Source organism: Diceros bicornis, chromosome 29 (genome assembly GCF_020826845.1).
Source record: "Diceros bicornis minor isolate mBicDic1 chromosome 29, mDicBic1.mat.cur, whole genome shotgun sequence".
Classification (NCBI taxonomy): Eukaryota; Metazoa; Chordata; class Mammalia; order Perissodactyla; family Rhinocerotidae; genus Diceros; species Diceros bicornis.
Genome location: NC_080768.1, coordinates 17,064,123 through 17,083,226, shown reverse-complemented (window position 1 = coordinate 17,083,226; position 19,104 = coordinate 17,064,123). Strand labels below are relative to the sequence as shown.

The 19,104-nt window shown below is 39.6% G+C and overlaps 1 protein-coding gene across 1 annotated transcript; it reads left to right on the top strand.

Annotated features, from left to right (window-relative positions):
* The first annotated feature begins 3,407 nt into the window (after window positions 1-3,407).
* CCDC110 (coiled-coil domain containing 110) lies at window positions 3,408-18,005 on the top strand. Its single transcript, XM_058525391.1, has 7 exons — window positions 3,408-3,417; window positions 3,757-3,861; window positions 12,627-12,682; window positions 12,958-13,023; window positions 14,544-14,654; window positions 15,537-17,652; window positions 17,956-18,005. Exons 1-7 carry the CDS (start codon window positions 3,408-3,410, stop codon window positions 18,003-18,005), a joined length of 2,514 nt encoding a protein of 837 aa, XP_058381374.1.
* Window positions 18,006-19,104: the final 1,099 nt, after the last annotated feature.

Here is a 19,104-nt window from a genome sequence, read left to right as displayed (position 1 = left end):
CAGAAGATAACCTATTGTAACCCACTGAATAAAACAGGAAATGCTGAGTCCATGAGACTCTGAGTAAAGAGACACGTCATGACAACTACATGCACTAAAGGACATTATTGGGAGAACTGGTGAAACTTTAGTGGAACCTGAGCATTAGATGGTAGTAGTGTATCAGTGCTAATTTCTGGATTTTAATGGCTGTATTGTTCCCATGTTTAAGAGTGTCCTTCTAAGACACTCATCAAAGTATTCAGGAGTGATGGGACATCGTGTCAGCAACTCACGCTTAATGGCTCAGGAGAAAAGGAAACATGTATCGGACTACACTTCCAACTTTACCACGAGCTGGTGATCATTTCAAAATTTAAAAAATAATGGAGACCAAAAAGGCAAAAACACTGGAAGAACTGAAAGATATCTCAAGTCCATTTTTACAATTGAATTAAAGATCTATTTTTTTAAAAATATGGATAGACCCAAAAAATATATAATGTTGAGTAAAAAGAGCAAGCTGTAGAAGACAACATAAATTATATCATTTATGAAAATTTTTAAAACAAGAGCCATCATCTATATTACTCATGAATACACATATAATAACTATAAAAACAAGAGGACGGACTGGAAAGGTGCACTCTAAACTCAGGATAGTGGTTTCTTATGGGAAGAGTGTGGGAAAGAACAGGACAGGAGGCGGTGGGGAGTTCAACTCTACGCAATTTTTTATTTTTTTTAAATAAATAAAAATCAAATATGCCAAGAGATTTATAATTGTTAATTCTGGGAGATAGAAGCAAAGGGTTAGTTACAGCATTCTTTGCACTTGCCATTATTTTTAAATTTCTCAAAAAATAATTTAATAAATAAAACATAATGAGGACTTTACATTTTGTAGGCCATCCAAATGTGCATTTACTGAGAAACTTGTAAAATTTTTTATTTTTAGAAGTGTGGCAAGTTCATCAACAAAGTTGATACACAATACAAATTAGACACATTCTCCTGTGCTGTCTTTAAAATACACATTTTTTTCTGATATTTGAGCTACAATAGTTGAATCTTTTTCAATTGAAGTGTCAACTCTTTTTAAATGAGAAAGAATCACAGGAAAAAATGTCAACACTGTTTATAGAATCTCACCTTAGACTCTGGGGCCCAGAGCAGCTGTTCACTGTCAGCCTCCCGTATAACTACGGTACCTACTGTAATAGGACCCTCTACACGGGATTTCACTAATCCTCACAACAATCCTGTTGGTTCCCTGTTGTACAGATAAGTTAAAATCATGCTCAGAGAAAACAAGTTATGGAGTCACCATTACCCACTAAGTTCAGAATGGAGGGAATTTCTAGTGTAAGTTGTGATAAGTGACAATGGTTTTAAGTGGCCATGAGTATTCAGATAAGACTTCCTCAGCATACATTCACAAACTCAGTGAATGCCCCCAAAAAGATGTGTCCCACCACCCATCCCCATTTGTTAGGGACTTGTTCTCTTATTACCCTCCCAGGTTCTCTCTCACCAAAAAACAGGGTTTCCACGTGTAATTGTTGATATGAGGCCCTAACAAGGGGCCTCTTCTGAGGGGATGCCATTCATATTGTGGACATTTTTATTATTTAAAATTTTTCTCAATTTATTATAACTTCGTTGTTTCCAAAGATGGGCTTTTTATATGTTAATTACAAAAATTTTCTGACAAATTATTTTTTGTTCTGAGAATATATATATGTATGGTTTAGTTTACAAAAGAGAAATGAGTTTGAAATCAAAAGGCCTTGTTGACTTAACTTCTAAAATAAACTGTCCGTCCTTCTAAGTATAGAACTGCCTTTCTGACTGAGCAACTGATTGCGAAGTATCTTAAAATTAAAGGAGGTCTCTATTGACATTAGTGCACTGGCTAAATTTGAGTATGATATTGTAACTCCTATCAACTGCTTTTTATAGTCTATACGAAATGGTGTGGCAGAGTCCTCCCATTTAAATCCACAAGTAATTTCTGTGTAATAAGCAAAATTCATTTGCCATCACAATCCACAAATAATACATAGACAAATTAGAGTTATTAAAGAATGTTACATTATATTAATGATCATATTATTAGATATTAATACATAATGTTATATGAAATATATTTTAATTATTTGTTACGGAAATTCCATTAGTATAGAATTAACTTATTAAAATGTAGTGGCTTTTTATCTACATTCTCCCTTCAAAATACTGCAATTTACTTAGGGTAGTAATTTAACAGACACATTGCTGAAAACTTTTGTAGCTCTCCGGAAAAAGTTAACTTTGTCGACATCAATCATCAATGGAGAAAAGTTCTCAAAAACACAATTTATTGAAATTATCTACATTGCCACAGGAAAGACTATCAAATCTTCCAGAGACCATTTCTATAGGAAACATGACAGTACAGCCAGTAAACAGTGAAACTATCATAAGGAGTTTCATTTCCGTGAAAGCAAGCCACATTATTATATAATAAATTATTATATCATGACTTTAAATTCCTTATTGTGATTTAAAATCTGAATTTTCAATTATTTTGTATTCTATCTGTAATGGTTGCTATTGCAAAAAAAAAAAATGATATATATTCTTTCAAAACTTTTACTTAGCTCCATTTTCTGATCCGCAAGGATTGACTGCGGCCATGCCAACGGGTCCTTAGTTTCCAGCTTCCAACTCAACACCCATCTTTTGCAAGTGGTTTACACCCAGGTGCGTAGGAAGTTAGCATGCTTTGACAAATGAAGACCGGGGCGTCAGCAACAGCTTTAATGTGTATATTTTAATACATTATTATTTTAAGTTCATTATTGGAAATAGGGGTCTTCTTTTAACCGCAGGAAGCAAAAGTCCTCTCACAATATTGGTCTTGGGTGGTTCAAATCCCCAAACGCTGAAACTGCTCTGACGGATGGGTTGAAATATGAGGAATAAAACAAGCAATGAAATGGTGATAAGAAAAAGGGGGAAACTCCTAGGTGTTTGCCTGTCTCCAAACATCCCCCTTTCTCCACACAGTTTTGGTCCAACATGTGCTGTCTTAAGCCAGACGGTGATGAAGACCAAGTTCTGGTCAGCAGGGAAGACGCAGGGGGGAAAACACCCTAGTGAGATTGTCCCCCGGTTTGGGAGGACACAGCAAACGGTGGGACCTTCCCACCATGCAGCTGCCCCGGGCGCGGCTCGGGGCGGAGTTGGGGGGACCAGCGTCCCGGATCCAGGACCCGCCACCCCAGCGCGCATCTTCCTCCTCCGCACCCCCACCCACGCGCCCGCCCCGCACCCGCCCGTGGCACCCGGGCCGCCCGGTTACTAGGCAACAGGCTGCCCCGGCGTGCAGCGACTGAGCAGAATGCCTGGGGAAAGGCAGTTGGGAAGAGATCTGAGCCCCAGAGATGAGCCCGGGTAAGAGCCGGCCGGGGGCTGTCCCTTGCGGGGGAGCCGTGGGACATGGACGGGTAGGGGAGAGCGCCGCCTCCCTCGGCCCCGGCCCCTCACCCCCAAGCAGGTCCCGTCTGGAGTGCGGGTCTTCTGGACAGCCGCACACCCCAGCCCACCCCGAGGAGAAGAGCACCGCCCCATCCCCGCGCCCCGCTGTCGCTTCCCGCCCAGAGCCACCCGTCCCGCCGGCTGCGTGGCCCCAGCGCGCCCCCCCGTGGCCGCTGAGGGCGTCGCGTCCCGCATCCCCGCGCCTCGCCTCCCGTCTCGCAACAAAACCGAAAGCCAAGTACAATTCCGTTACAGAAAAGCATCAAGAGGAAGAGGATGAAGTTGACTGCGTCCTCCTTTCGGCATCCAAGGTCCTCAGTTCCTCTGAGGGGGTAAAGGAAAGTGGTGGCGGTGAAACAGGTAAAATCTCCACGGCCAAGGCTGCGATGGCGGGGATGTTTCTGCCTTTCACTCCAGGCAACGGGCAACTCAATCCCCTGGCCCAGCTGGTGTACTTCCCGCAACTATTATTATGATGCTAATAATAGATAACGCAGCACATTTGTTTGTGCCGGATATTGTTCTAAGCACTTAGGTGTATCAATTCATTTAATCCTCACAACCACCCTATGAAGAAGCGAGGAAACTGAGGCACAGAGAGGTTGTCTAACTCCCCAAAGTCACACAGGTAGCAAATAATAAAGCCATTCAGCAGAGTGGTTCCAGAGTCCAGGCCTTAATCCCCGTGCCATAGTGTACTGCTTCTGTGAATACTAAATAAGAATTGTTGATTTTTTGGACAAACACTGAAATGATATATAATTCTTCTAAAGGAAATGACTTTTTACTGTAAATATTTGTGGGCTACAGGGTATTGTATGGGGAAGATGTCTGCAATAACGAAAGAGCTACAGCTTTCAAGCTCTACATAAAGCACGAATAAGATGTTGTAAATTCCCGGCGAGGGGGAGCTGAGAACACGGAAGCTGGAGTCTTACTTCCTTGAGAGAAGCCCAAGGAGGCTCCACACCTCTCAGAGGGGCCTGCTGTTCAGTGTGACATGCCAGGGAAGGAGCAGAGCATTGTGGTGGAGGGTGGTATCTAGACTGATGGGCCAAGTTAGGACCCTCAGTTGCCCATAACCCATGTGGGGCTTATGGGTAATCCAGACACAGAGGTGCTGACAGAAATGGTGAACCAGAGACCTGAGATCAGGACAGGATGCATCTTCATAAATCCGGGATCTTCACAAATGACTTGTCAAAGGCCCTGAAAGAAGGGTCTAGAGCAGCCACACCTCAGTAGACAAAACACAACAGGATGCCCAGCGACCACCAGGATAGCAACATCTCAGTGGAGGCCAGCGGGGCAGTGCACTGACCCGTCCCCTCTCTGCTCTTCTGCAACCCACCATCCAGAAGGATATGCAGGCAGCCCTGTGTAACCAGGAGGGGTAACAGGAACCCCGAACAAAAGAGAAAGAGACCTCACAGAGAGTTTAGATGTTGAGTCGGCTCCATATTTACCTCTAAGAGAGCATTCAAGGTCAGAAGAGATTATGGCACCTTAATTTGGTAAGATCGTGTGTTCTCTACCATGAGTGAGACCTAGGGCTCCGGAGAAAGAGTCCAGCGTTTATAGAACATGAAGTTACGTGCAAATAGCATGTATGCTTGTTTAAGAGTCACAGTCTTTCTTGCTAGAGCAGAGCAGTTACAAGTTCAGGGACCAGCAAGGGCAGGCACTCAATAACTGGCAGTTGTAAGTCAGGCGCTGCCAAGGACGGCAGTGATTTCCTGCCCACATCTAAAGGTAGGAGGTATGATTCTGTTCCCTCCCCTCTTTCCATCTCCCATCTACACTTCCCTGTCACCAAGTGATCCAACAGAATATTGACCCGATTTGTATAAATAATGCTGAGTTACAAGAAGTTGTAATAATACTTCTGCGGTCTCTCTGATTTTAAAAGAACAAGCAGTGAGCCCAATTAACCCTTGACTTGTTAGAATGGGGATGTGAGAGAGACAGTGGAACTTCAGGATGTCCCGTGTGTGGTTCTCAGCATCCCTGTTCTACCCAAGACTTCATTCGTTCATTCACTTATCTAACAAATATTTCTGAGCACCTGCTATGTATCAAGTACTGTCCCAGGTGCTGGGGATCTAACGGTGAACAAAATATGCAAAAGCCTTGCCCAGTGAGGCTTACCTTCTAGTTGGGGGAACAGACAAATGAGGGATATTGTGTGTAAGATGGAAGTGAATCCTATGGAGAAAAGGAAGGCACAGAAGAGGGTGGGGAGGGTGTGGAGCATCAGAAGTGGGCAGGGAGTGTGCAATCTTATTTTAAATAGGGTGGTAGGAGACCTCACCTAGTAGGTAACATCTCAGCAAAGACCTGAAGAAGGTAATGGAGCAGTCAGTGCAGATTTCTAGGGAAAGAACATTCCAGGCAGAGATCAGCAACTGCAAAGGCCCTGAGGTGGGAGGATGCCTGGCATGTTTGAGGAACAGCCAGTGACTGGAGCAGAATGGGTAAGGGGGAGGGTGGGAGAAGAGTTCAGAGAGGAAATTGGGGAGGAGGGCTCGTAGTTCCACGTAAGGATTTGGGGTTTTATTCTGAGCAAAATGGGAAGCATTGGAGAGTTCTGAGCAGCCATCCCTCCCCTCCATCTCAATTGGAAATTTTAAATTTATCTAGTCATCATCATATTGATAATACCTTTGCCGCTACAGTAATGATTAAATTTTCTCAAGCATTTACTATGTGCCGTGCACTATGCTAAGGGCTTTACCTACCAACTCAACACTGCCTGGAGTTATCCCTCACAGTGAGTGTGCGACAAAGCCGGGATTCAAACCCAGGCGGCCTGGCTCTGTGGCTCCCATGACAATGCCCCACCCCACAAGGCTTTGTAAAACACTTACTTCTAGAAATGGATTTGAATTGTCATAGCAAAACTCAGTATTTGAGCCTGAGGATTATAAAGCTTTGACTACAGAGTGTCTAATGTCCTGTATAGAATCATTACCATGCTGCATTTTTAAAGCTCATTTGTTCTCATTGGTCTGTTAGCTACAGGTATGCACTTGATACTTTCTGTATAAGCTGAATATGACAAAATCTTCTGCAGGCTTCAAAATAAATTCCCCATATCTTTACCTTAATTACCTCAAAAGTTGTCCTACTGATAACTATCTTGTTTTTCACTTCTGACATTTAAATATGAAACAGCTAGAGAATTGAAGTTGAATATACTATGAATAATATTTCTTGCATTTCCAATAAAGTATAAGCTTCTTCAGGGCTGGGACCACATCTTCCACTTGGTCTATGGACCTCCCAATATTGTACGTTTAGCAGGGTCTTAATAAATGGTGACACGTGATTGTGTCCTCTCCCCTGTGATTCTTCGATAATTTCTCTTCCAATTCTAGAATCACATAATTCTGGTTCTTTAAGTATTGCTGAATTTTAAAATTATCTTTCCTTTGGGAATAATTAGCAGCTAATGTCTCTGAAACTCATACGGAAAACAAAAAGTTATTTTAATAGCTTTTAATATAGGTAAATCCAACTCTCTATTTTCACTGAATCATCTGAACATTGCTGGAGAAAAACACTCACTTCTGAGTCAGATCATGGATCTCAATGCCATTCGGAAAACTTACTTTATTGCCCGACAGGAGCTCTTTCAAACCCTCTCCAAGGTAACTATTTCACTCTTCCTGTCTCCTCAAATCTCCACCACCTCTCGCCACTACCTCTCAACATGTAACATGATCTCACACTATACGAAAAAAAGAGAAGCAATCAAACCCCAAATCTCTCATCCTCAACCTTCAGATTTGCTAACCTGCAAGGCTGGGTGCCCATATTCTCTGCCTTCTCCCGTTTCAATGGCGGGATTGTCCCTGCTCAGTCGAAGGTCATTTCCTCCAGATCCTATCTCTCCTGAAATTCCTAAGCACACAGCTTCTGCAATTAGCCTCCCAGATTCTCCAGAATTCTTCTTTTCCCTTCTACTAAACGATTCCAGCAGCAAGCAGGCATGATAGAATCTCCCATGGTTAAAAAAAAAAATTCCTAGGGCCAGCCCCATGGCTCAGCAGTTAAGTGCGCACGCTCCACTGCTGGCGGCCGGGGTTCGGATCCCAGGCGCGCACCGACACACCGCTTCTCCGGCCATGCTGAGGCCACGTCCCACATGCAGTGACTGGAGGGATATGCAGCTATGACATACAGCTATCTACTGGGGCTTTGGGGGAAAAATAAATAAATAAAATAAAAAAAATAAAAAAAATAAATTCCTTCTTGACCTTCACATCTCTTCCAGTATGTACCCTATTCCACCAGGCACCCTATTCCCTTCCACAGTAAAACCAGAAAGAGTTGCCGATACTCACTGCCCACAAATCTTCACATTCCATTCTCCTCTCAAGTCACTTCGTTTGGGCTTCCGTTCCTGTCACTGCACAGAAACTGCCCTTGTCTAGCGCAGCAGTGATGTGCATGTTGCCCAATACGGTGTTTTCATAACCATTTTCCTCAACCAGAGACTGCAATATCCAACTGCCTGTTGATATCTTCACTTCGATGTCTTAACAGAAAATTTAACTTGAACATACCTAAAATAGTTTTCCCTAAAATATGTTCCTACACCACTCTTTTCCATTTCAGTCAATGGCATCATCATTCATCCATCTGCTCTCACCAAAACCTAGGAGTCATCCTTCATTTTTCTCTTCTGGCCATATCTAATCCTCTAGCGATGCTGCTGGCTTTATCTCCAAAACATAATCTGAATCCACCTATTTTTCTCCATCTCCTCCACCGCCATGCTAATCCAAGATACTTTCGTCTCTCACTTGGATTATTGCAATAACCCCTCAATTCCCACCTTATAATCCATTATCATGTGGGAGAGTGACCTGTTAAGGTTTAATCAGACCAAATCATTCTCATGATTGAAACCCTCCAAAGCTTCCCACTTCACTTAACGTAAAAGCCAAACCCCTCTGCTTGGCCTGCAAGACCCTGCATAATCTAGCCCCCGCCTCTCCCTCTGGCCTCTTATCATACTGTGCGCCTATCTGCTCATCAAGCTGCAGCCATATTGGCTTTCTCTATGTTCCGCAAACACAGATAACTCACTCTGCTTCAGGACCTTGCTGTTGCCTCTGCTCCGAGTCTCTTCCTAGAGATGTTCTTATCCCACAGGAGTCTCAGCTGAAGCCTCAAATAACCAGATAGGCCTTTCCTAACCAGCCCCTCCAATGCTGTACCCATCCTCACTCACTGTCACATTCCCCTATTTTCTTTGTGTTATTTATTACCATTTGAAATTAACTTGTTTGTTTATTTCTTTGTTTGCTTTTTTTCTTCTGTCTATTCCTTTAGAAGGCAGGCACCGAGAGAGCAGGAGCCTCGTCTGTCTTGTTCATTGCTGTGTGTATAGTACCTACAATAGGGCACACCACATAGTGGTCACTCAATATTTGAATGAATGAGATTGTTGAAGGAATGAACGACTAAGATACGAAACATTATTTAAGACTAAACCATTAACTTATAAAAATTGTTCTAGACTTTCAGGTAGAGATTTCAAAGCCAAGGAAGATCCCAGACCTCCCTCTCCCAGTACCAAATGAAATGAACAAAAAAATGCTAGAAAACCAGTAAAAATTTCATCAGCAGCACCTGAAGAAGGAAGGGGACGCTCTTTGGGACAAAAAAATTGGCAAGTGGAGGCCAAAGATAGAACAGAAGATTCTGGCAAGGCAAACTACAGCCTGGCTCCTAACTCTGCCTCTGACTTTCAGAAGCAATAAAGCAAGTCAAAATCCTGAAAATACTCATTAATGCCCCTCCCCCACTCCAAATGTGAATACAAAAAGACAGAGAAATACCTGTGTCTTTCTTTCTATTGATTGGAGTTTGGGTGAGTGGAGAGCAGCAGCTCCTAGAATAGACGGGTAAACCCAGAGGCTGATCCACAGGAGCTTACTTTGCTCTGAGGAAAGAAAGAGTTCTGGGCAGGGCTGCCCCTAGCTCATGGGGTGTCTTTGTGCAGATTAGAGAGGGTATACCTGACTCTAGTCGGATGCAAACCCACGCAGGGTGCCGGTTAGCTGAGTGGAGCAGAGCATGGTGATGGATTTCAGCCCACACATGTCCTTTTGCCCAGGAGCCCTTGTGCAGTGAACAACCTGCACAGTCATATGTGGAAATCCTAATTCCAGGACACCATCCTGAACTGAAGGAATAATCCCAATCAAGAGAGTATTTCCCTAAAGCAATAGGTACATCTTCCTCTAGAGTTCTAACAAGTCTCAGGGAACAACACCACAACAGCAGAGATCACATCCTCCAACAAAGGCTTCACACAGCTCCAAATGATCTTTCCTCTCCCACACCGCTCACTTAATTGTTAGGCTATAGAAAAATGGATAGGAAAATATCCCTATTTAGGAAAATATTCAGCTGGTCCTGAAACTGTATCGCAGAGGGCCAGACCAATGGGACTCAGGGAAGGATGTCAAGAGAAAATAGACATTCTGAGCAGAGTTGCTCAGGTTGCACATGAGCCATATGAAAAGAAGCAGCATGGTAACTGCAATCATACTGTGGTCAAAAAAGGAGGAAGAGAGAGCCAGCCCCAGTGGCCCAGTGGTTAAAGTTCAGCGTGCTCTGCTTCAGCGGCCCGGGGTTCGGTTCCCAGGTGTGGAACCACACCACTCATCTGTCAGTAGCCATGCTGTGGTGGTGATTCATATAGAAGGACCTACAACTAGAATATACAACTTTGTACTGGGGTTTTGGGGAGGGGGGAAAAAAAGAGAGAGGAAGATTGGCAACAGATGTTAGCTCAGGGTGAATCTCTCCCAACAAAAAAAAAAAAGGAGAAGAGATGGAGGGAGGGAAATCTATTTAGAAGCAGTCTGTAAATCTCATGTTCTTTCTTTAAAATCTTTTATTTGCTATATCCCTTGACTTAAGTCTTTAGATTTCTTTTGGCTCCATATTTCTTACTCGGTTTTAGCAAAAGGAATCCTGTATTTAGTCTTGAACTTGCAAGTCCTAATGAGACAAAGGAAACCTCTGCAGAAAAGGGAGGCTCTTGTTACAGGTGCAGGAAGGAGATGGAACTTTGAACAGTAAATCCATCAAGAATAAAGTTGAAGGCTGAAAATATTTACAGTAATAATATCCTATCTTCGTATTTAAATATGAATAGCTTTGTGGGAATTACGGGGGCCGGCCCTGTGGCTTAGTGGTTAAGTGCGCCGGCTCTGCTACTGGCGGCCCAGATTCAGATCCCGGGCGCGCACTGACGCACCGCTTGTTGGGCCATGCTGAGGCTGCGTCCCACATACAGCAACTAGAGGGATGTGCAACTATAACATACAACTATCTACTGGGGCTTTGGGGAAAAAAGGAGGAGGATTGGCAATAGATGTTAGCTCAGGGCCAGTCTTCCTCAGCAAAAAGAGGAGGATTAGCACGGATGTTAGCTCAGGGCTGATCTTCCTCACACACACAAAAAAAAGGAATTATGGTTACAGAACAGAATGTAAACATCATTAAACTTCACAGTGTGAAAACAATATAACTTCAAATATCATGAAAAGTGGGGAGTAGGCGTAGGTGGAAGTATAGTGCTAATTTTCTCATAATTTACTCCCTTTCTTGGCAGGGAATAAATCAACACTGAATACAATAGAAATGTATGTTATTAAAAAACATACAAATTCCAATCTCTTAATCCTTTTCATGATATATTTTCATTAACTTAGAGGGATCTCATAGGAAATAATCTCTCATGTAGTGAAAAAAAATATGAATACTAGTGATAACTTGTACTATTTGCAGTTTTCCTTATTCTATTAAAGTAAACGTAAATCTAATACTATTTATTTAAAAGTAGCATGTACAATGTGATCCCACTGTTCTGATGTCACTTCTGTTTTTTTCCACACATATGCATAGAGACCTGACTGAAGGGTGGGTACCTGAAATTCACAACAGTTAGTTCTGAGTGGTGGGATTCTAGGTGAGATAGTCTTTTTGATTTGCATTTTGATATATTTGACTTCATTAGAAGAGGTTATTTTAGTCTGAAAAACTTTGGGATGCCTTGCTGCATGGGTGCAGACCTCACTTGAGTTCCTTTTTCTCTCTCTGAGATGAACATTTCAGACTACCATTTTACTCCCAGTAAGATGCAAAGCTGACAATATCCAATTGGACTCATTGTCCCTCCTTGCCCTCTGATGAAGGTGGGATTCTTCTGTTGAACAAATGGCTCCAGGCTCTGAACCAGAGTTGCTCTTTCAGTGATGAGGGCCAGACGGTAGGGCTGGGAGGGTGGGGTGGACGGGTGAGTGCTATACTTTGCAACCAGCTTCCATAACCAGCTTCTATAACATCTGGCAGACTGTCATTCCAAAGGAGAAGATGTGCTGACATCTTTAAAAACCTTCTCATATAGCAGAAATTGTCAGCCTATGGGAACATTCTATCATAACTCTCATTTCATTCAGGACACTGAATGTTTTCTAAAATCTTTAACAAAAATTTGCAAAGCAAGTAGCCTAACATTTGGACAAAGAGGGATGTATGTCAGGAAATGCGCAAACATTATATAGTCTCTCCCCTGTTGCAGATCTATAATCTATTTTCTGAGAAGGAACACATGAATCTTTGTAGTACTTTGCTTCAGAGAATGACAAAAGTCTGCTCTATTAATCCAACTTGTTTTCCATGATAAGGAGGCAAAATATCACATGGCTGTTTCATAGACACTGAAACCTATACAGTACTTTGCAAAAGGTCTCCCATAACATGAGGATTATTAGTTTTTTTACCAAAAAAATGTAGTTTATATCTGAGAAGCAAAGATATTTGAGTTTTTGAGAGTTCCAAGTTTAATGTTACAAGTTAATTATTTATGATAAAAGTAAAACCACTATTACCATCTCAAGTAGGCATTTTAAGTCAAGTGAGAATTATGCCTGAAACTTATTGTGTGGCTAGCATTGGGTTCTTCCTAATGTGAACATCAAAATTCCCATTATCTCTTTGTCTCACTATCCAAGAAAGTCAAGAGACTGCTTTCCATTACCAGTTGTTTAAAAATAAACCTTAACAATTAAATCACATGGTCTTTCAATTTTGCTTTTTAGAATATGGCTCCATCTCAGAATCAGAAAATCAAATCCAACCACAATCAGCATTGAAAGTGAGCATATTTCATTTTATTGTCTCTGAAAACCTGGGTGGAGACTGATCTTTTTCCAAATAAATACTTCATAAATGCATATGCGTTTTTCACAAAAATCTTAATGAAAATGCATTGGTTAGCAAGAATGATCAAGAATTAAGTCACCTGACCCTCGTGTGATCCTTTCTTGTAATAGGCAACTTTGGGGGATATTTAAAAAATCATAACAATTCAAGTATATGTTCACCTACCTAAAAATATTCAACTTCATACCTTGTTTAATTTTGTTATAGGCCCTTCAGCATCAATTAGAATCATTTCAGGCTCTCCGAATACAGACTTTGCAGAATGTTAGCATGGTATGTTTCTTTTAATCTATGCGTGGGAAATATCCAAACTTAAGATATCATCCCACATTTCTAAGCTGATGATCACTAGCCAATTGATTAGTTGATATAGAATGTCATACAACAGAGGTTGCAACATATTCTAGGCTCAAAATTTGTTTGGAGGAAACTACATTCTGTTGTACTTATATTTGGATATCAGCCAAAAAGAAATAGTGCTCACTGATTTTTAAAACATATATTTAAAGTGCTACCTATATATAGTCTACAAACAGGGACTCTCATTATAAGTGATATAAAATCTAACTCGAACTGACTAAGGGGAGAAGTGTACTTTATTAGCTCAGGTAACTGAAAATGCTAGGGATGGTTCACTTGGGGATGGCTTAATCCACCTGATCAGGACTCACATCATCAAGGAACCAGGCTCACTCCTTACCTTGGTTCTGCTTTCTATAGTAATGGATTCTCAGACTCCATGTGGTGGCAAAGGGCTGCTCAAAGTTCCGGGCCTTTGTCCTTCCAGATTCCAGTCAGACAGAGAAGAGACCGTGCTTTTCTCTCTCAGCAGTTTATACTGAGGGTCTTGGCCTGATTCTGATTGCCCCAGACTGGGTCACATGCAGTGCTCGAACCAGTCACTGTCCAAAGGGAGGCAATGCTCTGACCAGTTAGCTCTGAGTCACCTGCCCACCTCTGGAGCTAGAGTGGGATCAGTATCACCAAAGGCACACGGATTTTATCTAGAAGAAATAAGGGGTAATGTTAACAGAAGGATAGGGTATAGATATTGGGGGTGCATAACACAACACATATTCACTGAAGACGAGATATAAACTTCATCCCAATATTCTTGTACTAAAAGCACTGCAGGGAGAGCCAGCCCTAATGGTCTAGTGGTTAAAGTTTGGCGCTCTCACCACTATGGCGGCCCGGGTTCATTTCCTTGTCATGGAACCACACCACTCGTCTGTCAGTTGCCATGCTGTGGCAGTGGCTCACATAGAAGAACTAGAAGGACCTACAACTAGGGATATACAATCATGCACTGGGGCTTTGGAGAGAAAAAAAAAGGAAGATTGGCAACAGAGGTTAGCTTAGGGTGAATCTTTCAGAAAAAAATAAAGTAAAAGCAACTACAGGGGGAAATGAGAAGATAAACTCCTCCTGAGGGTGTATTCTAGTATACAGTCCATTCTGAGGTCAGAGATCAAATGTCTCTGATTTACTCACCACTGTAAAAATCAAACATTTAAAATTATTTGAATATAGTTCATAAAATCTTGTTTTCCTAAATTGTCTTTCTAATTTTATAGTCATATAATAAAGGCATAATTTTCTTAAAGACTCCTTTAATGATAGAGATGACAATAAATTACACAAATTTAACATATTTTATACGATGGGAAAGAATTTTTATGTGCATGAAATTTAAAGGTATCTTTTAATTATTATATCTATTATTCCTATACATTCTTAAGTTTATAAATCTGAAATCAAATTCTAACATTCTCAATTTTTCTTTTAAAAAGGTACAGTCTGAAATCAGTGAAATATTGAACAAAAGTATTATTGAAGTAGAAAACCCACAATTTAGCTCAGAAAAAAATCCAGTATTCAGCCCACAAGTTGAACAGGCTTTGGTATGTTATTCTGTACAAAATCATTTCTACATTTAGGTACTTCAAAAATGTTACTACAACCAGTTTATCTTCACCTTTACATTCTTCCCTTCTTTACAGGGCAATTGGACTGTCAGAGATGAAAATAAGGAAATTCCTGAGCTGAAAACCCTAAAAGACGTGCGTTTCCTTCCATACTTCTGCAACTTCCCCATTTCTCTTAGGCGTGTGTGAGGGGCGTCTGACTTAGTCCAGATACCTAAAATTCCCAAGTAAATTGAAATACAAGGCAGTTTTTATGGCCTCTCTGTCCACTTATGAGTTTTTCTACTTTTGAGATTGACCTAGACCTGGTATGAATTCCTTAGAACAGGTCCAAACCAGAGTCACTGTGTCTACACTGATGAGAACTCACATTTCCAGGAGAGTCACAGCCCTAGACTCCTCTGAAACTAGGAATGTAAGCTAAGGTTGACCAACAGCCCAGAAGTGGACATAATCATTTTCCTTAAACTTCTATTTGACCTATTGCATTCCATTTGATCATTGACCTATTCCATTTGACCATTTGAGGGATTCAAGAGACCACCTATCTATGAGGTCTCTTGAGGGATGCTAAATTTCTATTTCTGAAATTGAAGAGTTAGCCCATGTATCTCACCCCCTGAGGAAATAAGTGTAATTTCTAAGCAAACTGTCAAGACCAGAGTTACAGATCTCAAAATAACTGTTGTTCGATTTTCTGGAGAAAAATGAATCATACTCATTAGGGTTCTTTGCTGGAGAAATGGATAAAATGTTCGTTTTCGTTGTAAAAATTAATCTTCCACACAAAATTAACTTAATTTGCTGGTCATGTGGCAAATGATAGTACATTTATAGTGTGCATTTTATTGTTACTAGCCTATAGAGAATCAAGAAGAAATCCTTTCTATGGAGAAAATTCATCATTTTGAGGATCCCAGGAGTCTTCATTCAATGGAAGAAAAATTCAGTAGTAATAGTGTTAACAGTCTCTCTCAAGGTATAAATACTGCATCCCAGATACATTTCAAGGACATATTAACTCGAAGAACCTCAACAGATAATTCCGCTCCAAATACAATTATGAACCCTTCAGAACATTCTGACATATTGAAGAATTACAATAACCTTTATAGTTTTCTACCTAACACACCTCAAAATATGATGTCTCAAGCTGATACAGTAATTCTGGATAAATCCAAAATTACAATGCCTTTTCTCAAGCATGGATTTTGTGAAAATTTAGATGATATTTGCCTTTCTATCAAACAAATGAAGGAGGAGCTTCAAAAGTCACATGATAGGGAACTGGCACTTACAAATGAACTTCAAACTTTAAAAACTGATACAAATGTTCCAAGTAATGGTAAATATGACCTGTCCCCCATTCACAAGGAAAAAATTAACTTTATTAAGGAAGAAAATATAGAAAGCAACTTAAATGAAGATATAAAATCAAAGAGAATTTCAGAATTAGAGGCATTAGTAAACAAATTACTCCCACTCAGGGAAACAGTGTCAAAATTCCATGTGAGTTTTTGTAGGAAATGTAAAAAATTATATAAGAGTGAAATACACAGGGGAAAGAAGAATGAGAAAAACAATAAAGAAATTCCTATCGCTGGCAAGAATATTACAGATTTAAAGTTCCATTCCAGAGTTCCAAGACATACACTGTCATTCTTTGACCCAACAAAATATGAAATGAAAGACAAAGAAAGGCAACCATTTGTAGTAAAACAAGGATCAATAATATTCGAAAATGAGAAAACATCCAAAGTCAATTCTGTTACTGAGCAGTGTGTTGCAAAAATTCAGTACTTACAGAATTACCTAAAAGAATCTATGCAGATACAGAAAAAAGTAACAGAACTGGAGAACGAAAATCTAACCCTTAAGACCAAAATAAAACCTCTAGTCTTTACCACACAATCTCTGATACAGAAAATTGAAATATATGAAAAGCAACTTAAGAATTTGGTTGAAGAAAAGAACACTATTCAGTCCAAGTTAATTAAAACAGAAGAAGATGGTAAAGAATGTCTTAAAGAATTGAAAAAACTAGTTAGTAAATATAATGTTCTCCAAGGACAAAATAAAACTCTAGAGGAAAAAAACAGTCAACTTTCTTTGGAGAAGCAACAAATGATAGAAACATTAGATCAACTAAAAAGTAAGGAACACAAAACTCAAAATGATATGGCCATTGTCAATAATGAAAATAATCGAATGAGTATAGAAATGGAATCAATGAAAACAAATATTCTGTTAATACAAGATGAAAAGGAAATGTTAGAGAAAAAAACACACCAACTTCTAAAGGAAAAAATCTCACTTGAAAATGAACTAAAAGAAAACCAGCTAGAGATAATGCAGCTAAAAGAGAAAGAAAGATTGGCAAAAACTGAACAAGAGACACTTCTTCAAATAATAGAAACAGTTAAAGACGAAAAACTTAATCTTGAAACAACATTACAAGAATCTACTGCTGCTAGACAAATGATGGAAAGAGAAATTGAGAATATTCAAACATACCAATCTACTGCAGAAGAGAATTTTCTAAAAGAAATACAAAATGCAAAATCAGAAGCAAGTATTTATAAGAATAGCTTGTCAGAAATGGGCAATGAATGTGAAATGTTATCAAAAATGGTAATGGAAATTAAAACAGATAATCAGATTCTAAAAGAAGAACTAAAAAAACATAGTCAAGAAAACATAAAATTTGAAAACAGCATCAGCAGACTTGCGGAAGACAAAATACTTTTAGAAAACTACGTAAGAAGTATAGAAAATGAAAGGGATACTTTGGAATTTGAGATGCGGAATCTTCAAAGAGAATATTTAAATCTAAGTGAAAAAATGTGTAGTCAGCATAATGACCTATCAAAAATGGGTTACATTTCAAGAAGAGAGAAATTCCATTTTGACAACTATGAGATTCATGAAGACACCTCTAGTCCTAGGAGTAGACCCTTAGCTCCTGATTTGAAAGGTATGTACATTGTGGTGGATTAGTAGAGATCGTTTAAGATTCTTTTAGCCTATTGGGCACAGTAATAGGAAGGAAACTTTTAAGAGGAATACAATTTAGTTTTGTAAGATTTGTATCCAATTTATTATATAGAGGAATTATTTAGGGATTTTGTTCTTTTGATAAAATTGACGTTATTTTATTTATGTTATTTCTATACATTGCACAAAGCTACTTTGGCAGGGAGCAGGGGTTTTTTTAATTATTATTTTTCTGAAGTTTACTTACCACTCCCAGCTTAAAAAAATTCTTCTTTTCTTTCAGGAATTCCAGGCAAACTGTATCAACTGCTTCCATCCAAGATATGTAAATAAATTTCTAAAATCAATGTTTCAAAATCCTTTGTCCAAGTACTTTTTTTCTCACAAAATAATTTTAAGTTCACTTTTACATATGATTACAATTTCCTTGTAACAGATTAGAGTAGACTAGTTTTTTAAATTAGATATTGGAATTAGGTATATTTTTTTTATTGTCAAGAAATGTGAACAGTCTGAGATTTTACCTAACTTGTAAGCTAATATGTTAGCCTTGACACAGTTTTGTGGGTTCTAGTGCAAGACATGAGATTCCTGGGTCAGAGATAAAAGACAGTTTGTGACTCAGAGCAATAGCAGTAGCCACAGTATTAGCATTTTTGTATCAGTTCTCCAAGCCCCAATTCCTATAGGCAACATGAAAAGGGCCACACAGTGGGTTATATTACAGAAGACAACTTTGAGTTTAGGGAACCCAAATTTTTTATAAGTGCAGTAAGCATGCCTGCCCTTTGCTCTAGATGGAAACATTACCTTTAGTATACAGGACAGATAGCATACCCGCCCTTGCTCCAGAGGAGACACTATCTCTAGCTTGCAAGACTGCTTGCTATATAAATAAACATTGAATTTTGCTCAAATGCATTTTCTGCATTTATTGAGGTGATCATGTGCTTTTTCCCCTTTGATCTGGTAATATGGTAATTACATTGATTAATTTTGAAACATTATACCAACCTTGCATTCCTGGAATAAACTCCACTAGGTCATGTATATCCTTTTAGTACATACTGCTTGGTTCAATTTGATAATATTTGTTAAGGATTTCTGCTTCTATGTTCAGAAGGATATTGATCTCTATATTATTTTCTTTTAATGTTTTTATGTGGTTTTGGTATCAGGAAAATCTGGCCTCATAAAATGTGTTGGGAGGTGTTCCCTCCTCCTCTATTTTCTGAAAGGATTAGTGTAGGATTGGTATTATTGATATTATGTCTTCCTTAAATACATAATAGAATTCACCAGAGGGCCTGGAGTTTTCGAACGGGAAGGTTTTACATTGCAAAATCAATTTCATTAACAGATATAAAACTATTCAGATTTTCTATTTCTCCTTGAGTTAGTTTTGATCATTTATATGTTCTGAAGAATTTAT